Below are 20,223 nucleotides of genomic sequence, written 5' to 3'. Positions count from 1 at the left end.
CAACTCGTACTTGCAGGTACAAGATCAAAAGGTGTATCGTAGAGCAGAATTATGCGAGATATTCGCATTAAAGAGCATTAACACCATGATCGAAAAAGTTAATTTTTTGCTCACGGACTCATGAGTCAACTCACTCAGGCTCACTCAGACTCAGGTCAAGCCGTGAGTCTGAGTGAGTCTGGCTGAGTAATATGTTGGCGAGCTTGAGTCCGAGTGAGTCTGGTTGAGGAAAACTTTGGTGAGTCCGAGTCCGAGCGAGCCTTCAGAGCAAAATATATTTATTGAGTGAGTCTGAGTGAGCTCCAGTTGTTCTGCCGACCCATGAGCACGAGGCTCTTTTACAAACCATACCCTATAATAAAACCAAATTAAATGGTCACGTGAAAGCTTTCAGAATGCATCCAATTCTAGCTAATGCAATGCAAACTCACTGACCGAGAACAAACAGACAAGGCACACAGCTTGGTTTGCCATGTAAAAATCTATCAAAACACCCGGACAAGTTTCGTTGTCCATGACGCAAGTTCCTCACGACAGGTCGCAGACGGGCCAAGCGTGTTGCCAAAGGAATCGCACCAAATGCTAACACGCTTGTGATCAAAATAACCCATTCAGCAGAGTCTACATCCAAACTGCTTTGCACAGATGTACCCAGTGGGGGTTCAAGCTCCACCCCCTAAATGTTTATTTTGTTCATTTACATAGACATGCACACCAGGAATAACTTTCTGGCTAGGCCTTGGCCCCACGGAGAGGGCTTCATGCCGTCCACTAGGCCTCTCGTCCCAACCGTCCTGCAGCAGACGTCTGGGGCACACACGCCACTGAGAGGGGAAGCTTATACGGATACGTCCCAAGAGAGGAACCACGTTCGCTCGTCAACTACTGCACTCAATTTGATGAGCTCTGTTACACTTCAAGGAAGAGGTTGAAATCTAACGATAGCAGGATGGCAACCTTCTTATTCAGTTCATTAAACTGTATCAAAATACACTCAAACCTGCAAAAAAATTATTGAAAAACTCAAGTTAACAGCCTGTAACTACAGAATGGAAAAAGCATATTAATGATAGGTAAACAGAATACAATAGCACATTTAAGGAGCACGAAATTGACGTAATATACACTGCTTTCAAATATACCAAGAGTTTGTGACGAGAACTTTTGCAAAAATCTCATAAACACTGAAAAAGTTCTACATAAACTGTACATTTACGTGTCAGATTTGTGCTAGTCTAACATTCCATGACAGGTGCAGTGTGTCGATGATGCTTACAAACGGGCAGCGAAAGGAATGAGCTGTAGGATAAAAAGACGGAATGCTTGGTCTCGGGCCTTTACTACGCGACATTCTTTGTGGTGCCCAAATCCCCCTTTCAAGTATCCTCACTTCGATGGCATCTGTAGAGTGACTGCACAAGAACCGTCGGGGCTAGCGCCACGAGAACAATTACGGTCCGGACCGACAAACTGCAAGATGCAGCTCACGTGGATCCTTATATCGCCTACCTTGTTCAGATGAACGGGGAGCTTCCTCCTCTCTGCAATGACAAGATCTCTCAAAGCAATCAACTTACTACATACAGAAGCCCCTCTTGCATCGCAAACAATGGCATAGCTACACAAGTGGCCATCAACAAACAAATTTTACTTTTGACACAGAAACCAGTTCTTGTTGTAGGGCAGAGCAAAACAACAGCTTTTCACTCGTCAGCCCCTCGGATCAATGAGTACGGGTGAAAAGTGGAGCTTGTGCCACCCCAACCGGGGCTCACATATCTGCGAAAAACTTGCGAGCCACACCAGTAGGACACGAACAAAACAAAAAAAAAAGCAGCTCCCATACCTCAATTATGAAAGGGAAAATTGACAACCACCCGTTTGTAGCACAAAGGGAATCCATGTGGATTTATCAGAAAGAAAGCATCAACGAAAAATTCATTCTGGTGTGGTGACTGAAGCCAGCACCAGTGCCTCTCTGGGGCAGTCTACCAATTGAGCTAACCATGTGCCTCAAGATTAGTTCACCCTTATGTTGCTAATTACTTAGTAGCTTTCTGGTTAGCTCAAATGAGCTAATGAACTTTTCACCAAGACACCTTTTTCTTAGAAATGTGCTTTCGTAGTGGTTGTCTCTCGCCGCCCCCTTGCAGCATTCCTACCACACCTCGATTACAATAATTCTTCACATTGTGGTTAGAGGATAAATTGTTTTGCACATGAAAATGTTGAGCCCCAACTGTGCAATTTTTCCAGGAGAGAAAAGAGGGAACTCACAGAGGTTGTCGGTGCCAGCATCAGAGCACAGGTTCTGCCAGGGAGGCTCATAGGCCAACACCTGCTCCACACCAGCAGGTTCGTAGCGGTCGGCTCTGCGCCCAGAAAATAGGTGCTGTAGACAGATCGGCACAGGGCTATGCTGAAGTGCTGCAGTCGACACTTCTGTACTAATTTTGAAAAGCAGGCATGTTACCTTCCAGTGGGACTGACAGAACAACAGTGAGAACGTGTTTGCAGCCTGACAAGAGGTGCTCAAAGTGAGCAACACATAGATGCGGCACTTTGCTTACAGCGTAGATATTGCTGTTCCACTCGGTGCTTCATTTCGTCCCCAAGTGACGCATCAGTCGTTAGAAATGCTTGCCGAGCACTGACACATGGGGCCTAAGGGGAATTTTGCAACTGGTATGACCACTGATTAGTCTCAGCACATTTCATGAGAGCACACTTTTTCTAGAGAAAGTGCAGTGGTGGTACAAGCCTGTGTCCAGCAGATCTGAGCCAGATACTCTGTACTAGCCACCATAGTGGCAGCTCATGTTACAGAAGCACCGGGAGAGGGGACTTTTTGTCTTGTTTCAATGCCTGGCCCTGAATAACACACCAGGAGTGAGAGCAATGCAATTACAGGTAGTGTTCGGCACTAAAGTGCCCCTCCTCTGCCTGGAACCGCTCCTGCCGGGCTTCCTTCACGCTCTGGTGCTCAGGATCAGCTATGTCCACCAGGTCGGGCATCTCCTCCTGCACAACAGCATGTGTCGATAATGCATCCTCCACCAGGAGCGTTACTCATACAAGAGAGGCAATGCCAAAACTCATGCAACGACGTCCCCTTTTCAGAAGAGCTTTCGCGGAAAGTCTTCAGAAATATAAACCAGAGAATGCTGTCAGAAGGTGTGGAAAACCTTAAAGGAGCACTGACACAAAATTTCGAAGGCGAGATAATGAATGAAATAGATGTATGTGGAGCCGTACACAACGTCTACGAAATATCAAGGGCCAATATAGCCTAGAACATATTTAATATCAATTTTAAAGTGCGTGCCGTGCGAGTGAGCGAGATGCAAGCACCTCGCGACGCCGACATCAACGCGATGGCTGTGTAAACAAACCTACGTCACGGGTTTGTGTTGGCTGGTTGCTGGCTGTGCCCATGCCACGGTGTAAGATATATACTGTGTCCCATGCGCTTGTGCTACCTGCCATTTCTTCCTCCGTGCCTGCGGCTTTGTGTGTGCTAGTTGTGTTCTCTTCCGCTGTTCGCTCGTCGTGCCCGTTGGCAGATGTTATGGCCCGCTCACGCTAGCGGCAAGCCTGCTGCAACAGCACGGTGTCGCACGCGCGAGAGCTGTCCAACGTGCACGGCAAGCATCGCCGGCGAGGCATTCGTGCCTCTGAAAAACATGGCCGCACAGCCAAAAGCGGTTGTCGTCCACTTCGAATCTATCAAGTGGCCGCCGTGCGCTCTGTAACGTGTAAGCTCCGAACCGATGCTTCCATTTGCTTTAGATTCATGTCCTTAAGCTTCGACAGCAATGTATTCGTCCCTGATTCGGCGCCGTTTTTGAGAGCCATAGTCAAATAATCAATGCTGTAGGCTTAGTGAGTCGAGATGGGCGCTTCCGAATGCTCGGAGGACATAGGTTACACGTTTGTTAGTCGTTTGTAATCCTCCATAGCTGGCGCCACTTGACCCGGTGCGAGCTTGTGGACCCGCTCTCGCGCGCCGCCTACGTCACAATTTTGCGTGGTTACGTGGCCAGCTGCGTTAACCCGGCCACCGGAAGTAGTGCTGCCTAGGTCGGTGCTCTTTGAAACCGAAACTGCGACTGGGCGCTCTAAAAACGTCTCTAAATAAATAACCGTCACGCACTCGCGCGAACGCGGTTTGCAGCCGTGATAAGTGGATCATAAGCTATCTATTGCAACAAGAAAAGAAGGTGCAAAATTTTTGTGTCAGTGCTCCTTTAATTTCAATTCTGACAGGGAATCAACAGTGAAGGACGGACACAATAGAAGTGTTTGCAAAACGGCAGTCCCGACACTTTGCTGCCAATGAGGAGGCAGAGCTTTCAGCCATCCAATTGCTAACATTATTACCATAGGAAATCATGGCCATCTCAAGGGATGTATGCATGCAAAATGGTGTGTGCATTGAGGCACAGACAGGCATATCAAGCAACCATTTCGTGGGTCAGCAAGGCGGGATTAGGGAGTACTAATGCCGGCTTGATTTATTCAAATTCTCATTTTTTCCTTGTACTATTGGTGCTTGGAATGAGCTTCCTACAGAGATAATATTGATGCCTTGCTTTGCCAGTGCAATTGGGTATGTTTGTTAAGATGCTTGTCGATTTTTTGCTGCATTTTTGTTGTGATTTTTCTCCATTAGGACAGTGTTTCCCCAGTGCAGTTGATTGCCGATGGTTGGTGTTTTTTCTTTGTTTTCTCACTTTGGACCCCCTTACAACAATGCCTTCGGGTGATGTAGCTATTTCTAATAAATAAATAAATAAACAAACAAACAAACAAGCAAACAAACAAACAAACAAACAACACAGCCCTGCTGTAGAGCAGGCAGATACAGCCGGCCAAATTTTTAACTATCGTGCGCGAGCGCCGACTTTTTTGTGCGTCAGCGCCGTACGACGGAGCCAAGTTGCAAACAGGGTGAGAGTAAGCGCATGCCCACGAAGCGCGCTCAGCTGGGCCCATCGTCTCCTTGGCTGTTCCTTCGTGGGAACGTCACCCTGCACTTCAGACGAACAGGCAGCGCGTCTTGCTCGTACTGTATCTTATATTAAGATCAGCAAGCGACCGAGAAAATGAAATCCGCAGACGTCACACGCCCCCGCGCATGAGATAAGCTGACAAATGTGGATCGTTCATTTGTTATCTGGCGACGCAAACGCTTTTTTTTTCCTTGTAAGAGGGGCGCTTACTCTTGCCCTTTTTGCAACTTGGCTCCGTCGTACGGCACTGACACACCAAAAAGTCGGCGCTCGCGCACGATAGTTAAAGATTTGGCCGGCTGTGCAGTGGTGGCCCGGGGGGGTTAGGATTTGGAGCAATTTTTGTAGCAGGAAAAAGTGTTCTGGAGCAGATTTGGAGCACAAGGAACTGTGTTTTGGAGCAAACAAAATGGAATTTGGGATCACTTGGAGACAATTATGTCTAAATTTTTGGTGAATATTCTTCTTAGTGTGTACATACAGGAAAAGCCGCTGCATTACAAACAAGGAGACAAGGCCGACAGCCAGAGAGCAGCCAAGCACGAACGAGTGTCACCTGCTGGCTTCACTGCGCTGTACAACACGTGCGTTGAAGTGAACCATTAGTGACAATATGAGCAATGCACGTACGGTTTGTGCCTATGACTGGTGTCATGAGGTCATTCAAAAGAAGAAATCCTAACCAGAAAACCAGCAGTCTACTAATTTTAAAGAAAGACATTCCCCTTTCACTTCGCAGCACCTTGGGTGGAGCACTTACTTCCTCTTTTCTAAATAGTATTAAGAAAAGTCTTCTCAAAAATAAAACTGGTACGAAGGGCGCGGGGTCACTGGTCAATTTAAGCATAAAGAGGAGGGATGGGGGATATGTTTGTTTTTTTTCTGCGTAGAGTCACTGTGGCCCTAGAATCGCACCCTAATATGCTGAAAAGGGGAAGACGACAGAGAGGAAACATTTGTGAACATGGGGTGACGTTTGGACAAGCACACTTGTCTTTTTCAAGGCAGCCAGGAAGACGACAAGCACGAATTGTTCCCCTTAATATGCTGTCTCAAAGTTCGATTGGCGGGTATGAGTGCCTGCGTGACTGACTTGGTTGTGGATTAAACGGGGCATCCCGCAAACGGGACAGAGGACAAGGTTAAGTGGAAGGAGTGCGACCGGTTATTTCTTTTCCTTTTTCGGGGGCGAGGTCGGGGGGAACGGCCAACCCCTCTCTCCCTCAGAATTCTTTGGACTGGGTCTGAAGGGCATTTCAGGGCTCAGCTAGTGCTAAGGACTGCAGATGCGACTACATCCGCTTGAACAGTGAGAAATCCACGTGGCAGCATCGCTCAACGCTTGTCACTGTGTGATTTGCGAAACACGGTGGCCACACTGAGCACACTCGCAAGTGTAGCGTGCCACAGGTAGGAGGGAATCAGCTGGGAGCGACTTCACTGACCTTTTTTATCAATTGACGACAACATTGTTATAAATGCATTTTGAAAGCGTGATATCACTTGTGCTTTATTTGTGGCTCACGGTGCGGCTTAGTTTCTACCTGCACTGGCTTGCCACGGCGTTATGTCAGTTTTGGAATCAAGACGCGCAAGCAGCAGTTGCAGCACGTGCCCACATAGAGCAGCAGTTGCACGCGCTCTACGTGGGCACATAGGCTTAGCATTACAACAGGCATACTGATGAACATTGCACAGTGCAACTGAGAGGCATTAATTTCTCAGCGAAATGTCAAACAAATTTTTGCATGGCCAACCCTTCAATTACCGTATTTACTCGATTCTACCGCGCCCTCGATTGTAACGCGCACCCGTTTTCCGCGACCAAAAAAAAAAAAGTAATACATCGATTGTAACGCGCATAGAGTTTCCTAAAATTACCTAGAGGGAACTCTGGCGCTGCGATCGTTCAGCCACCATGGGAATGATGGGTAGTACACGGATTTGCCTAGTCTTCGTGCTTCTGGGCTTCGAACGCACTTGTGGCTTTGTTTATTGCTGTGTTTTGGTTTTCTTTCGGATAAAAGAATGGATCGTTTTGAACTTCGTGACCATATTTGAATCGGTGAGCCTAAAGAAGTTAAAGTGGTGAAGTGAAACTGCTGATTTTTGCTGAACTTCGTTTTGCGACAAAGCGGATGCAGGCGACGTGGAGCCAAACGGAGCCGAAAGAACGAAGTTTAGACAAATCCGTGTACTACCCATGATTCCCATGCTGGCTGAAGCGCGATGCATTGCAGCTCCCATAGACACTAGCGCCAGAGTTCCCTCTAGTAAGTATTGTAGGAAACTCTATGGTAACGCGCACCCATTTTTCCTGAGAGAAGAGAACAAAAAAAGTCCGTAGGAGTCAAACTTCGCACATTCAGAAGAACAAGTATTTGGGTTTTAAAGAAATGAAGTTTCAAAAAAGTAAAACACAAAGTCAAAAAGCGGGCCTTGCCGCTAAAACTGTCACCACTACGGCGGCGATACGAGTCGCGTAATGGATCAGTCCTCGTCGCTGTCGGACAACTCCTTGTCGCTGTCAACACTCTTCGATTTCGGGAAACCGGCCCTGCTTTGGTCCACTGAAACCTTTTCGTGAAGCTTTGTTGTAAAAAATCTTCTGCTGTTCGCGCCAGTCTCGCACGCACGTTTCGGGAACTCCGAACTATATCCGAACGACCGCGATGCGGCCAGATTTCCGTCCGTCTCTCTGCACATGTAATAACTGTTCTTTTAAATGCGGCATTGTGGTACACTCGTCGAGTATTTGGAGTCGGCACTTCCATGCCGTCGATGCGAACGCAGAACGGGATGACAATCTCCTCAGCACACGTACGAACTTACACTGTATACGAACTACGGTCCCTAGAATATACTGGCTAGTCTGCCGTCTCCGCTCTCCGCCGCGTCCTCTCGGTGATGCCTGCGGCGGTGGCGCTGCGCGCAATCGGAGTTCCTTGAGCAGACGCCCCGCCCGCGACTCTCGCTTACGGGTGGGCTGGCGGAGCCGTTCACAACCGCGCTCTCGCGTTTGCTTACCTTTTCACGTCGAACGCCTGCGGTGTTTGCTTTTATTACAGAACGTGACATTGAGTACAAATAAGTAAGGAATACCTTAGCGCTAGTTAAAGTTGCACAAGAGCACGAAGTCTGGCGTCACACAAGTTTCCCAGTGATGACCACCATCCCTCAGTGCATCCGTCCTGCTTATCACTTCACGAGACGGAAATGAGAGCATCAGAATTTTTAATCTTTATTGGTTCCTTGACATGGGTTTCGTCAGCGTCATTTAATTGCATCTTCTCGTCTTTAGCAGCTTAATTCTTTGCCGCTTTACTTCTCTTTCGCTGTTCAGTGGTTTCGTGAAGAAGCGGAATCTAAGTAAAATGTAGAACTTCATGGAGGGTTTTTGTGATGAAATTTGAATGTTCTTCACATCCCAGATGAGGCAAATCTGTTTTTTTCAAGAAAGCGCTGAAATCCACAATGCTCTTTTCATGCATGAGCTTACTCATGCTGAAATAAGTGGTAAAGCTATTTTCAAGTTTTGCAATAGCTGCTTTTAGAGGTCCGGAGGGGTATATCAGGCCTCCGTTATCAAAGTGCGCTGTGAGTAGGGAGGCCTGATTACTCCCCGTAGCTGTGTTTCTGTCTGATGTGAGACATGTTGCACAGGTCTCGCACTGGTGTCTTCTTTAGTGTCTTACGCGCCACATAACCAGCAATGTAGTAAGTCAGCATATCGCGGCTTTTTTTTTTTCCACGTATGCACTATGGTCTGTGCCTGACGCTAGTGCAGTCTCCGCGCCACTGAAGTCTCCACCATCAATGAGGCTGTCAACGACGTCAATTAATTGTGGCAGGCGTGTGTGACTTTATGTCATTCCCAGATAAAAGATAGCTGATGACTTGCGGTGAACAGTTCCCCGACTTTGGTGGTCTTGCGAGGTTGTAAAATGCAAGGGAATTTATAGTAATCAAAACCTGAGCAGCAGTGGGATGATCATTTGTGCCAGAAGACTGCCGAACAATTCCAAATATATTTGCCAGCTTATCCTAGCTGGCTTAAATTTGAGGTAATCAGATATCTGAAACCAGCAGACCTGAGGAATTCGAGCAGCTGCACTGTGCTCTCAAATGTGGCACGGAGCCCTTCTGCTGTGCTCGATGAAAGGAAACCGCCAATTGTGTTGGTGGCATGTGTCTCCCATTCTTTTAAATAACCCAGAAATTCTTTCAGAAACGCACAGTTAGGCGAATTTGGGTAGAGAGCTTTTTTTGGCGTTCGGGAGGTCATTATTCGATAATTAACCTGTTCATATTTTTAATAAAGCTTTGAGAATTATCCACGGGGCCACAGCTTTCTCGACTTTGTCGGAATACAAAAATAACCTAATAACTTAATTCATCGCCGAAAAGTTGAAAAGGGTATCCTTAATTTTTCAAATGCATTGGGATGGATATAAGCATTCGTGATGCTTGGCATCACCTTTAGCGTCACACTTTGACAGCCTGGAAGGAATGAAACCATCATGTTTCTGCTTTCTCACGTGAAGCCATTGAACGGTGACGAACATAAGCGTGCGCAGGGTTCCCCTTCAGGGGGGGCGAAGGTTCGTCTCAGCGCCCCCCCTCCATATTATGTCAATGTATGCGGCTGCCTTTGCGCCCCTCTTCTCGCCCCCCCTACAATGTATAGGGCTGACTTTGCGCCCCCCCTTCTCGCCCCCTTGGCCCCCCCCTGCGCACGCCTATGGTGACGAATCCTCGATCGTCGCTTGTTGGAGGGACACTTTAGGCTCTTTTTCGGTGGTCTAAAGCGTATAAAAAATAGTGTTTCTTTTTTGATACTTTCATGAGGACATGTGTGCTCGCTACCCGCTTGCGAAAGGGAGACCTCCCAGGTGAAAATGTGTAACTGGGAATCCAACTGGTTTCAACTGGTGTTAACTGGGATCAAATGGTCCCAGTTGCGGGCCAACTGGCCCCAGTTGGAAACCAACTGGTCCCAGTTGATTCCAGTTGCAACTGGTTCCAGTTAGCAGCTGGTCCCAGTTAACACTCAACTGGTTCCAGTTGATTCCAATTGCAACTGGTTCCAGTTAGCAGCTGGTCCCAGTTACAACTCAACTGGCCACCAACGGAAACCATGACCAGTTGAACTGGAGGCAGCTGGTCCCAGGTGGCAACCATATCCAGTTATATTGGAAGCAAATGGTCCCAATTGTACGCTAACTCGAAGTGCGACCAGTTACTCTGGTTGTACGATTCTTCACAGTGAACGAAAAAAAAATTGAACTCGAATGTATACGACGTAGCATTGCTGGACTTGAGCGAATGGGTTTTATCCAAGAGTTTTTTGTGTCATACTCGCAGAAGGGTACCTGATCACTGGCCTAGTATTGTAAGGGGCCGTTATGAACACAGATGATAGGACGATGAGAGAATAAGAAAATAGCATCTCATGGTTTGCGAATGAATTATCTTTTCTTGTTTAAACGTCATCCTCCGCTTCGCGTTGTTTTAACCCCATTACAATAATATAAACAGTCTTACCTGACCTGATATGTATTTTTTAAAATCGTGTATTATCATCGATTATTCCATTGCGCAAATGCGCAACACAGTGCACTCAAACGTACGCTTGTTTTAGCATCAGTACTGCTGTCATCAGCAGTTGTCAATCTTTTTACGTCCATCGCGGATACCCGCAGGCGAAGCGGGCCCGATTGACGTCGGGGTGTTAATATTGCCGTTGTCTCACTGAGAGCATGCCTGCTTGATTGGCTTTTGTGCAGCACAGCGATTACTTTCGTACGACAAAGAAAAATCGAGCAGCGTCGAGAGCTACCACTTCCGAGACTGCCGCCGACATGCTGCTACGATGCTGCCGACACAAACGCACGCCACACTCTCTCTGCTCTCTCCCCAACTGCCTCGACAGCCGTCACATCAGTTTCGTATCTCATACGCTCAAACAAATGAAGCAGTATAGTAATGAAACATAAAGATTACACATAAAATAAACTGAAAAGAATTATTTCATACCAATTCCGCACTATTTAATGGAAGAAAGAAGCTCGATAATCAAGGCAGAAAATTTAGAAACACAGCCATACTAGTTTCGTACACCACATGTGTACGAGGGCTAGCTGCCGAGTGGTGGAAGTGTTTTGTGTTGGTGGTCCGTGGAAGCGGTGCTTAGTTGTGCTGTTTTTCAAAAGGAACGTGCAGTCATGGCGTGCGTAATTTAGATTTTGTCGAATTAGTGTCCGACAGTTTCATCTCTGGAAGTCTTTATGGGTGAACGCCGGACAAGTGTTTTTTCCTGTGACAACATGGATATGTGGATCCATTGTGTGCGGAATGCTGCAAGCCTGCGCCTTGTCGGCGATGCAGCCGTTTGAAGGTAACTATATATCACTTATGCTTCGAGTGCTAGTTGTTCAATATCCTAGAGAACATCTTGATATAATGCAATGCAAAGTGTTTTGAGTGTTCAGACGATGGAACGCCGCATTGTAAACAAGTTCTTTCGGCACTGCTCTAATAGGTGGTTCTGCCTGTTTGCTTAAGGGTTTGTGCGGAGTGCTTGCTAATTTTCTGCCATTTGTTTTGGAGCATCACAGAAAACGAGTGCCGTGCAATAGTATTTTGAACGGCATGCTAAAGAACTATAAAGTATACTCGTGCAAATTTGTAGCTCCGTCCGCGACTTTTAAAGAAAGCGCAAAGGGGCCGTATTTTGCACTGCAAATGGATATTCCCGAACCTGTTGCATCTGTAGGTACATACATTCGAGTGGAAACAAAGATGCTTTCGATCGCCTTACTGCCCGTAGTTATTATGTCTTTCACGCTGAAGTAAGCGACTTAAAAAAAATCGGATTACATCCGGCATGATCTCTGGAATAGTGTTCGTAGTGTGAATTTTTAGAACGCTGGTCTGCTGTGTGTAATAAATTGATATGGCTATTCTGAGACATGCATGTAACGTATGTTACCTCTTATTTTACAGCAACGCTCTCCCATTGGTCACGGGTACGTGAATCTCACGGAAACAATTCAGGATTGCCGCCAAACACTAAAAAATTTGAGTGCTGTGTAATGTTTGTAAAATAAACATTTGATGAGTATCCAAGGTTGTTTTTTTTTTATCTTGCACTGGAGCCCCAGGAATTAAATATCCACATCACGTTTAATTTTTAATGGGACCAGCTTCAGACAGTAGTTCCTAATGGGACACCATTTGCAACGGGCAACTGGCTCTTGTTGAGATCTCAGTAAGAGCCACTGGTCCCGCTGGGACCCACTGCCAACTGGAAATAAGTGGGACCAGATCACTTGGTTTATGGCAGGATTCCTAGTGGGGACCAGTTGTCAGTGGGTGCCAACTGGGACCAGGTCAAGTGGTTTATGGTCAAATTCCCAGTTGGGACCAGTTGCCAGTGGGTCCCAGTTGGGAATTCGGTCCCAGTGGGTCCCAACTGGGAATTTGACCATAAACCAGTTGAACTGGTCCCAGTTGGGGCCAGTTGTTTCCAGTTGCAATATTTTCACCTGGGCTATACCAAAGAACAACCTAAACGTGAATAGCCGAAAGGCGAAAAGCAGCGCGAGTCTGTCATGTGTGTTCTCTGTTTTGGAAATGTAACCGATTTCGAATACCTTGTACTACGATGCGAGAGAACGGTCAGCTATCCCTATACCTCAAAAAAAAAAAAAAGGAAACGAAAGAAATAAGCGCGAAACATGTGCGGTGGGCGCTAGCAGTCGACAAACTGACATTGAACGACACATCTGGTTGAGTATTTCTTGTGCCGCGAATGAGTATTTCTTGTGCCGCGAATGTGTTCTTGCGCTGCGCTTCGAGCCTATTTCCCGCTCATTTCGGCATGCAACAGCGTCATTAAACAACGAACCTATATATTTTCAGTGGAGGAGCCAAAAACCAAATACAACGCACATTATGAAAGCCAACACCCCTTTCATTTTATAATTTCGAACCTTGTGGCAAGGTTCTTAGCTTATCGTTAAAAAAAAATATCCAACATTATTGTCTGTAATTAATATACTCACCCATTCTGAGAACTGCATTGCGTTTATTGTCTCCGTAACACATCGAGAACCAACCTTTATGATTACGAGACTTAGCACACTAAATATATCTGAAGTAACGTTCTTACTCTCAGAATTGTTTGCTTATTAAAAACTGATCTTAGAAATGTTTGGTACCTTCGTAAGGACAATTTACCAGCATATATATAATGATGGCAGTCTTGTGATAACAGTAACTCCTTAAGAAAAAAAATAATAAAAGCCAATTTTTGGCCCTTTGGTTTTGCTTCGAGCATAAGCGTGCGCAGGGTTCCCCTTCAGGGGGGGCGAAGGTTCGTCGCAGCGCCCCCCTCCCTATTATGTCAATGTATGCGGCTGCCTTTGCGCCCCTCTTCTCGCCCCCCCTACAATGTATAGGGCTGACTTTGCGCCCCCCCTTCTCGCCCCCTTGGCCCCCCCCTGCGCACGCCTATGGCTTCGAGTATTAAATGAGTGTCTGGATCCACCACTGATCTTAGTGTGATCACTGCAGTGTCCAGACAAGAGACGACATTGAATGCAATGTTTGGTCGGTTCAAGATGTTCTAGTCTCTGCCCACACGAACAGAACGAAAACGTGGAGTTCATGCGGGAGCGCAAAATAAAAGGCAAGGCGCGATACTCCACCGATTCCTCCTGCGCGACATTCACCGTGCAGGCGCTCCGATGGACCACAGCGCCCCCTGCGCAAGCATCCGTTGCGCGGACGCGGCCTTGCATGGGGACGGCGCGGAGACGGCAGACTAGCCAGTATATTCTAGGGACCGTATACGAACTGAACAAATGGCAGAAACGGCGAAGGCGCGTAGGAGGCGGCCATTTTGAAATGTCGATGGCAATACGATAACCGAGTTTCTTTTTTTTTTCGGTACTCGATTCTAACGCGCATGCGATTTTCGGACTCGTTTTTCTGGAAAAAAGGTGCGCGTTAGATTCGAGTAAATACGGTACGTGAAGACGCTGTTTACGGCGCACAGGGCCGACAGCTGTTGCCGCTTGGCTGCGGTGGCTACATTACGGTACGCGGAGTGACTCGCAATCACCAGTTCCCCAATGAAAGCGAGACTCTCGATGGCATGCTGAACTTTCAACAACGGAGGCACACGTGGCAGTGCAAAGACTTGGATAGGCTGAATATAATGACAAAAAGCGCATCGCTCGAATGGAGCGAGTAAAGGGCATCGGCGGCATCGTGGAAAAGCTCTAGCTGTGTTTGTTGCCAGGCAAAGAATATTTTTGGGCCAAGAATGGTCTGATGCAGTGTAAACAGGTGGACTAGTTAACTTTGGCGCAAGCTGCGCTCAAATGTGCACAGGGACGTGGTATTGTAGCAAAATGGCACAGTTGGACCACCACTGCATGTACAACCTCAGACAGCTTGTGCATGTCCCCATCCCCACCAATGGGAATTGAGCAAGATGGAAACACGACTCCTTAAAGGGGTCCTGAAACACTTATCCAAGCAATCATCGAATAACCTCAATATTGGAGTTTATTGCCTCGTGAATCACTGCCACAGACATTTTTCACACCTGTCAACAATGAGCAGAGTTGCAGGAATTTGTCGCATGCTTTAAGCGTTTGCTCTCTTCTTTCATCCCGCTGGAAGCTACACAGGGAGGCAGGGCAAGAAGCTACATCAGGGTGTTTACCGAGTTGACTTTTCTAAATTCCCCGAGTTTTCCAGGATTTCCCTGAGTGTTTTTGCTAAAATTCCCTGAGTGAAGCAGAACTTTGTTTTATGTCAAGATGGGTAGAGACCATATCGGTGATGTCACTCTCTAACACGCACGTTAAAAAATAAAAACGACTTAATCCCATTTGAATAGTACATAGAACAGTTAAACCTCAATACAGTAGAACCCCGCTGATACGTTTTTGAAGGGACCGTAGGAAATAAACGTAAGAGACGGGAAACGTAAGAGCCGAAAAACAGGAAAAACGGCAAAATATTTAGTGGTACAGAATTTTATTTCAATTCCTACGAGCAGCACGAAAATTGGCGCGCTCAGCCGCGATCTAGTCGATGGATAGAAACGCGGAGCTTAGGACGGCCTCATCCACAGAAATGTAATCAACGTATGTGATTTTTCTAACACAAACAGCTGTAGGCATGAAAGAACTAAGCACACGCAATCACGACCGGCGCGGCGAGTCCGACCGCGAACCGCACGCACGACCATGCGAGCTCCAACCAGCTCGAACTCCTCCCGTTCTCCGACAAATAACGATGATGATGAGTCTACGCCAACGCGATGGCAGAAGTGAATGCCAATCTCGAAGGCCTTGCTTTCGCAAGCAATTACGTCATACACGCCATGTTTGTGCAGTACAAATCTCAAAGGCTATGCTGTTGTCAATAGTAAATGCCAATCTCGAAGGCCTTGCTTTCGCGAGCAGTTACGTCATAGACGCCATCTTTTCAATTTGAATCTCGAAGGCCATGCTTTTGTTTGCATCAATTGAAAGATTCGGTTGCTTGCGCCTCTCATGCGGCTAATATTACGGTCAAACGAGGCCAAGCTGCGTGAAAATGCACCATGGCCGCTCTCTTTGGTAGTCACTCGGTCGGCTCCGAGCGCACTTCGCGACGTATCATACGGGAACGGTCCGACAGTTACGACGTAACAGCGGGGTTCCCAATACATTGTATCCTATGGGAGCTATGCCGGGACCGGCGGAAAACGACGTAACAGCCGGGAAAACGCAGCAGTGAGGAACGTAACAGTGGGGTTCTACTGTACTATAGCGAAGTTGGTAAAAGCGGCAACTCACTTTGTTATATCGAAACTTCGTTAAACTGAAATTCGACCTTTCATGCAAGGCATGGTTACCGAAGGATTAATCTTAAACTGAAAATGCCACATGAATGCTCGAATAATATGGCAACATGAAAAAACTTTTTTTTATTTTTTGCGTGAAAAAAATCAATTTTGTTGAGCCTGAGGTGCAGCAATCATAGTTAGATGCCTTGCCAGAGTGTCACATGTAAATACTAAACGAATGCGGGTTTAATGCACTGTGGAATTGCGCTTGTTCTGCTGCTGCGGGTTGTTGTCAAATCCTCGCGCGATGCCCAGAGCAATGCAACGCCTTTGCTACCATGTTGCCCAGCCGAACCATTTGCTCTCCACGAACGCAAAACATCGAAAACCATCCTACGTGAGGAAAAAAGTCACAGTTCCACTGCGAGAGCAAAATAGTAAATTCGATAGCAACAAAGAGGAAATTTTATATGAATATAGGCTAGCAGCTCGCTCCTTCAGGAAACGCAGCCGCTGCACTAAGAGAAGTTCCCTATCTGTGGCTCAGGGGCGGATTCAGGTACCTAATGGGGGAGGGGGGGGGGGTAAAAAGGCTGAAGTCCCCGCTCAGCAGTGCATTTTGGTGGGTCACGCATATTTACAACAGCCCAGAGGGGATTATGGCGGTGCCTAAGAAGCCGTTGTAAATGTGCATAGGGAAGCAGGAAAAGGTAGAGCGATGAGAGAGGTAGAGACCAGGGACAAGATTCTCTTTACCCCTTTTGGGCAGTGGCAGGCAAAGCAACCTGAAAAAGGGGGCAAACTCAACAGGCAGCCTGACAAAGGAGGTGGACGACAGGCACTGAAGGGAGGGGACGGAAGCTGGCTTAAGGGAGGGGGCGGGGGCTGGCTTAAGGGAGGGGGCGATCGCCGCTACGCCCCCCCCCCCCCTTTGGATCCGCCACTGCTATGGCTTCAACGGAAGTTTTGCAATTAGAGCACAACACCTACAAAGGTATGAGCCGTCTGCTGATCCCCACTAAAGATACCGCGACACACGCGACCACGCCCGCTGGTACAAAGTACGCACTTCCTGTCATGCAGCCCTCCCCCACCTCCCCAACCCGCCGGCTCCTATCTCCATGTGCCCATCGCGCGAACGAGATGGTCGGCTCGTTTCATCTCAGCTTAAGTCCTGTTCGTCGGCAGCGCTCGCGCGCTTTCACTCGCGCATGGAGCATACGACGCGCGGGGTGATGTAATCGCGATTTGGACTTGATAAGGAAGATCATGGCGAAGGCAAAAAATTCGCGTCGGAGTGTCTATATAATTGCTATCGTAAAAAAAAGCAATATAGCTGCGGGCTAAGATCGCATGAAAGCACGGCAACAGCCTGAATTACGGCACATCCGATTATGGTGGACGCGTTACTGCTTTCCGACATCGCGCGTCGAATCGAGCAAATGGGAACCGTGCTTGTGTCGCGAATTTCGGTCGCCGCTATGCCTTGGCTCTGAAAAGTTTTGTAATTCGGCTTTGTAGCAAACATCCACGTGGTGTGGTTGGTAATTGCGAGCTGCAGCCCCCAAAAATATATCGGTCGACTGCCTAAAACTTGTTTCAGCAGTGCCCTCATCTGGAAAAAAAAGAAAGAAAAAAGCTTTCACTTGCTGTGAATGGGCCCGTTAGTTACGCTAGCTCTCGCCTGTAAATTTATTCTATTCTTCATGGAGTCCTAAATAGCGTCTTTGAAGCTCGGGATCAGAGCGAGTGATCTCTCCGATAACAGCCAACAAGCGTCGTCGTCTTTCTCGCCGATCGGGATGGCTTGCCAGATACCAGCCTTGTCGAAGACATCCGCTTCCTGAACGATCGCGATCGCTTGCGAGATAACTCAAGCTCGTTACATCTAGTGCTACCGCTTCTACAACTAATCATGCTTGTTACTTGACACGCGGCGATAACAAGAACACCATATCGGGCGCTAACGCACAGCAAGCGCGAGAAAGAATACAGAACTACACCGCGTAGTCACAGAACACCCTGACAATATTGCGCGATACGATGTGTCGTGGTTCATGGTTCCCGCATGCCGCGCATTAGCCGGATTCTCTCCCACTTCACCACTCCGAAGGCGATGACAGCATCGAGGTGCGCCACTTCCCCGCAGCCGCAGCGGCCGTTTGATTTGAAAAATGCGTTCACAAAATATCGAGCCAGCACTACCGCGACTTTCGTTGCCTTTCAATAAAGTTACTGTGGATTTTCCCTGATGGGAGCACAATTTCCCTGAGTTTTCCCTGAGAATTTCCAGATTACCCAAAATCCCTGAGAATTCCCGGTTTTCCCGGTCGGTAGACACCCTGTGTAACATCAGTGTGCATCATGGAACACATTCGCTCACTACCAGTGTGATTCCAGTACACACTAGCGTTGCTACTATGTAATTTTGGTGCACGCACCCTGTGGCAAGAAGCGCATCTGATCCAAAGGCTGCTCTAGACAGCTATCAACTAATAGCAGCCATCCGCTAAATGATGAGAGTGGGGGTAGGCCTCTAAATGAAAGTGGCAACTTCGCGCTCTGCTTACGAACGCTATGTGCCACGCACGCCTTGTTCATAGCAGTGTTTGCTGTGCATAGAATGCGTTTTTTCACCAAACCTGAGGGCAGTTCGGGACCCGTTTGATTAAGCATTTTGCTGACATACTATATACGCAGACACATACTTCTTTGCCCCTCTTTTCGTAGACCGATGTCTTGTTCAGCCTGCCATCAGATACTGAATCGTGACGGTGGGACAGAGCAACCAAAAGGGAAGCACCTTGATGCGTGCGATGACGCCCGTCCTCTGCCTGTCGAAGCCATACTTGCGTCCGCCAAGCAGGGAAACCTCGTCCTCGGGCGTCCAAGGCGCCTGCTCCACGTGCCAGTCCACTTCGGGTGGCTCATCACTGGCACACTGGTTTTCTGCAAATGGACAAAGGGTTGCTCAGTTCCCTGCATTGCTCTGTTGGCGAATTATTGCGCCCGATTGAGGGCCATTCTGTGGCGAAACAATACCCCGACTCATCTCTGCTGGCAGGCCGCGTCATACTCGGTTGGCACTTATTAAACTTGGAGCAGAAAGCCTTTTATTTTGCTCATCACAGAATACTGAAAGAGAGCAGACTCTTCACACCAACCGCAGGACAGCTTAGCCTAGACAAGTGTACAGATATACATTGGAACACATTCCAAATTGGTATATGTACATAAGTAAAAATACATACAGTACAAAAATATGTGTACGAGAACAAGCAGTCTCAGTGCATTTGTTAACACTGTATGATTTAACATAAATAATGTGACATACAAAAACAGACAACGCAACCACGTACCAAGAACTTCAATCACGGGTCGTGCACGGACTGCCCTCGGATTTGGAGCTAGGAGCTTGGTCAAAAGGTCCAAGCCAGCAAAAACTTGGCCCGGACTCTGCTTTGGCATGTGAACCACGTAAAGACCTGGAAAATATGAGCGTCCACAGTGGACAGATTGAACTTCTCTAAAAAGCTAAGGCCAAGGAAGTCTAACTCTAAAGTTCCCGAGGAATGTACTTAATATCTTTTATAATAAGGGACCACCAAAGGGAAGCATTTTGTAAAACTATAGCAGGGTGGCTGGCGGTGCCATCCACCACTCTGGTTCACCACCTTACCACTTTTGAGAGATGGCCTACAGCTCTGACTTTGAAATGCGTGCCTGAGGAACCAATAAATGGCAACTGTGCGCCCATAAAGGGGGCTTCAATTGTGCCTTTACTCAGTCGGACCTTTGACGCCATCCATTAATGTGCCTGGTTATGACCACACGTTTTTGACCATAATGACCGCCAAAGACCCCAGACATTGTATTCAAAGATCTGGTCACTTGCCACCTAAACCCCCTAGAAAGCCGGGGACCAATGACATGCCATTGTTAGAAGCACGTCCTCGCTTCATTTTCAGTTTTGCATTCATTGCAGCATTGTAGCCAGCCTTCCAGTTGAGAGAGTGTCTAGCCAGGGTTCTCACCATTGTCAGAGATGTACTTAGCAGTTTCATGTCCATTTTCCACCACTTTTCCAGGCAAATGCAGTCTGTCAGGGCAGGAAAAAAAAAGTTATGTTTTGGTTCATCAATAAACACACGCAGCAATGCAAAATTAGCAACAGAGCTGTATGCATGAAGGTACCGTGAGTGTCAAGTGGATAGTGCCATGCGCAATTGCTTCTTTATTTTTATGCAAGTGGGCCTCATCTACAAGGAAAACTGCTACCAGCGCTAGGTGCAGGCCACTCAGCAATGTTTGGGAAACTTCGAGACAGTTTTAGACTGTCCGAGTAAGAATGTATGCAAGAGG

The 20,223-nt window shown here is 47.4% G+C and overlaps 1 protein-coding gene across 1 annotated transcript in view; it reads right to left on the bottom strand.

Annotated features, from left to right (window-relative positions):
• LOC119406260 (protein SHQ1 homolog) overlaps positions 1-20,223 on the bottom strand; it is a 42,568-nt gene that overhangs the window by 20,964 nt on the left and 1,381 nt on the right. Inside the window, exons 3-7 of the mRNA XM_037672992.2 lie at positions 19,896-19,960; positions 19,221-19,346; positions 18,665-18,810; positions 2,909-3,021; positions 2,278-2,372 (exon numbers count right to left, since the gene is read on the bottom strand). Of these exons, the coding sequence (XP_037528920.1) occupies positions 2,278-2,372; positions 2,909-3,021; positions 18,665-18,810; positions 19,221-19,346; positions 19,896-19,960 (545 nt within the window). The remainder of the gene's footprint in view (positions 1-2,277; positions 2,373-2,908; positions 3,022-18,664; positions 18,811-19,220; positions 19,347-19,895; positions 19,961-20,223) is intronic.

This window comes from Rhipicephalus sanguineus, chromosome 10 (genome assembly GCF_013339695.2).
Source record: "Rhipicephalus sanguineus isolate Rsan-2018 chromosome 10, BIME_Rsan_1.4, whole genome shotgun sequence".
In the NCBI taxonomy this organism is placed as follows: Eukaryota; Metazoa; Arthropoda; class Arachnida; order Ixodida; family Ixodidae; genus Rhipicephalus; species Rhipicephalus sanguineus.
Note: the sequence above shows the minus strand (reverse complement) of the source record. Positions and strands in the feature narration are given on the sequence as shown.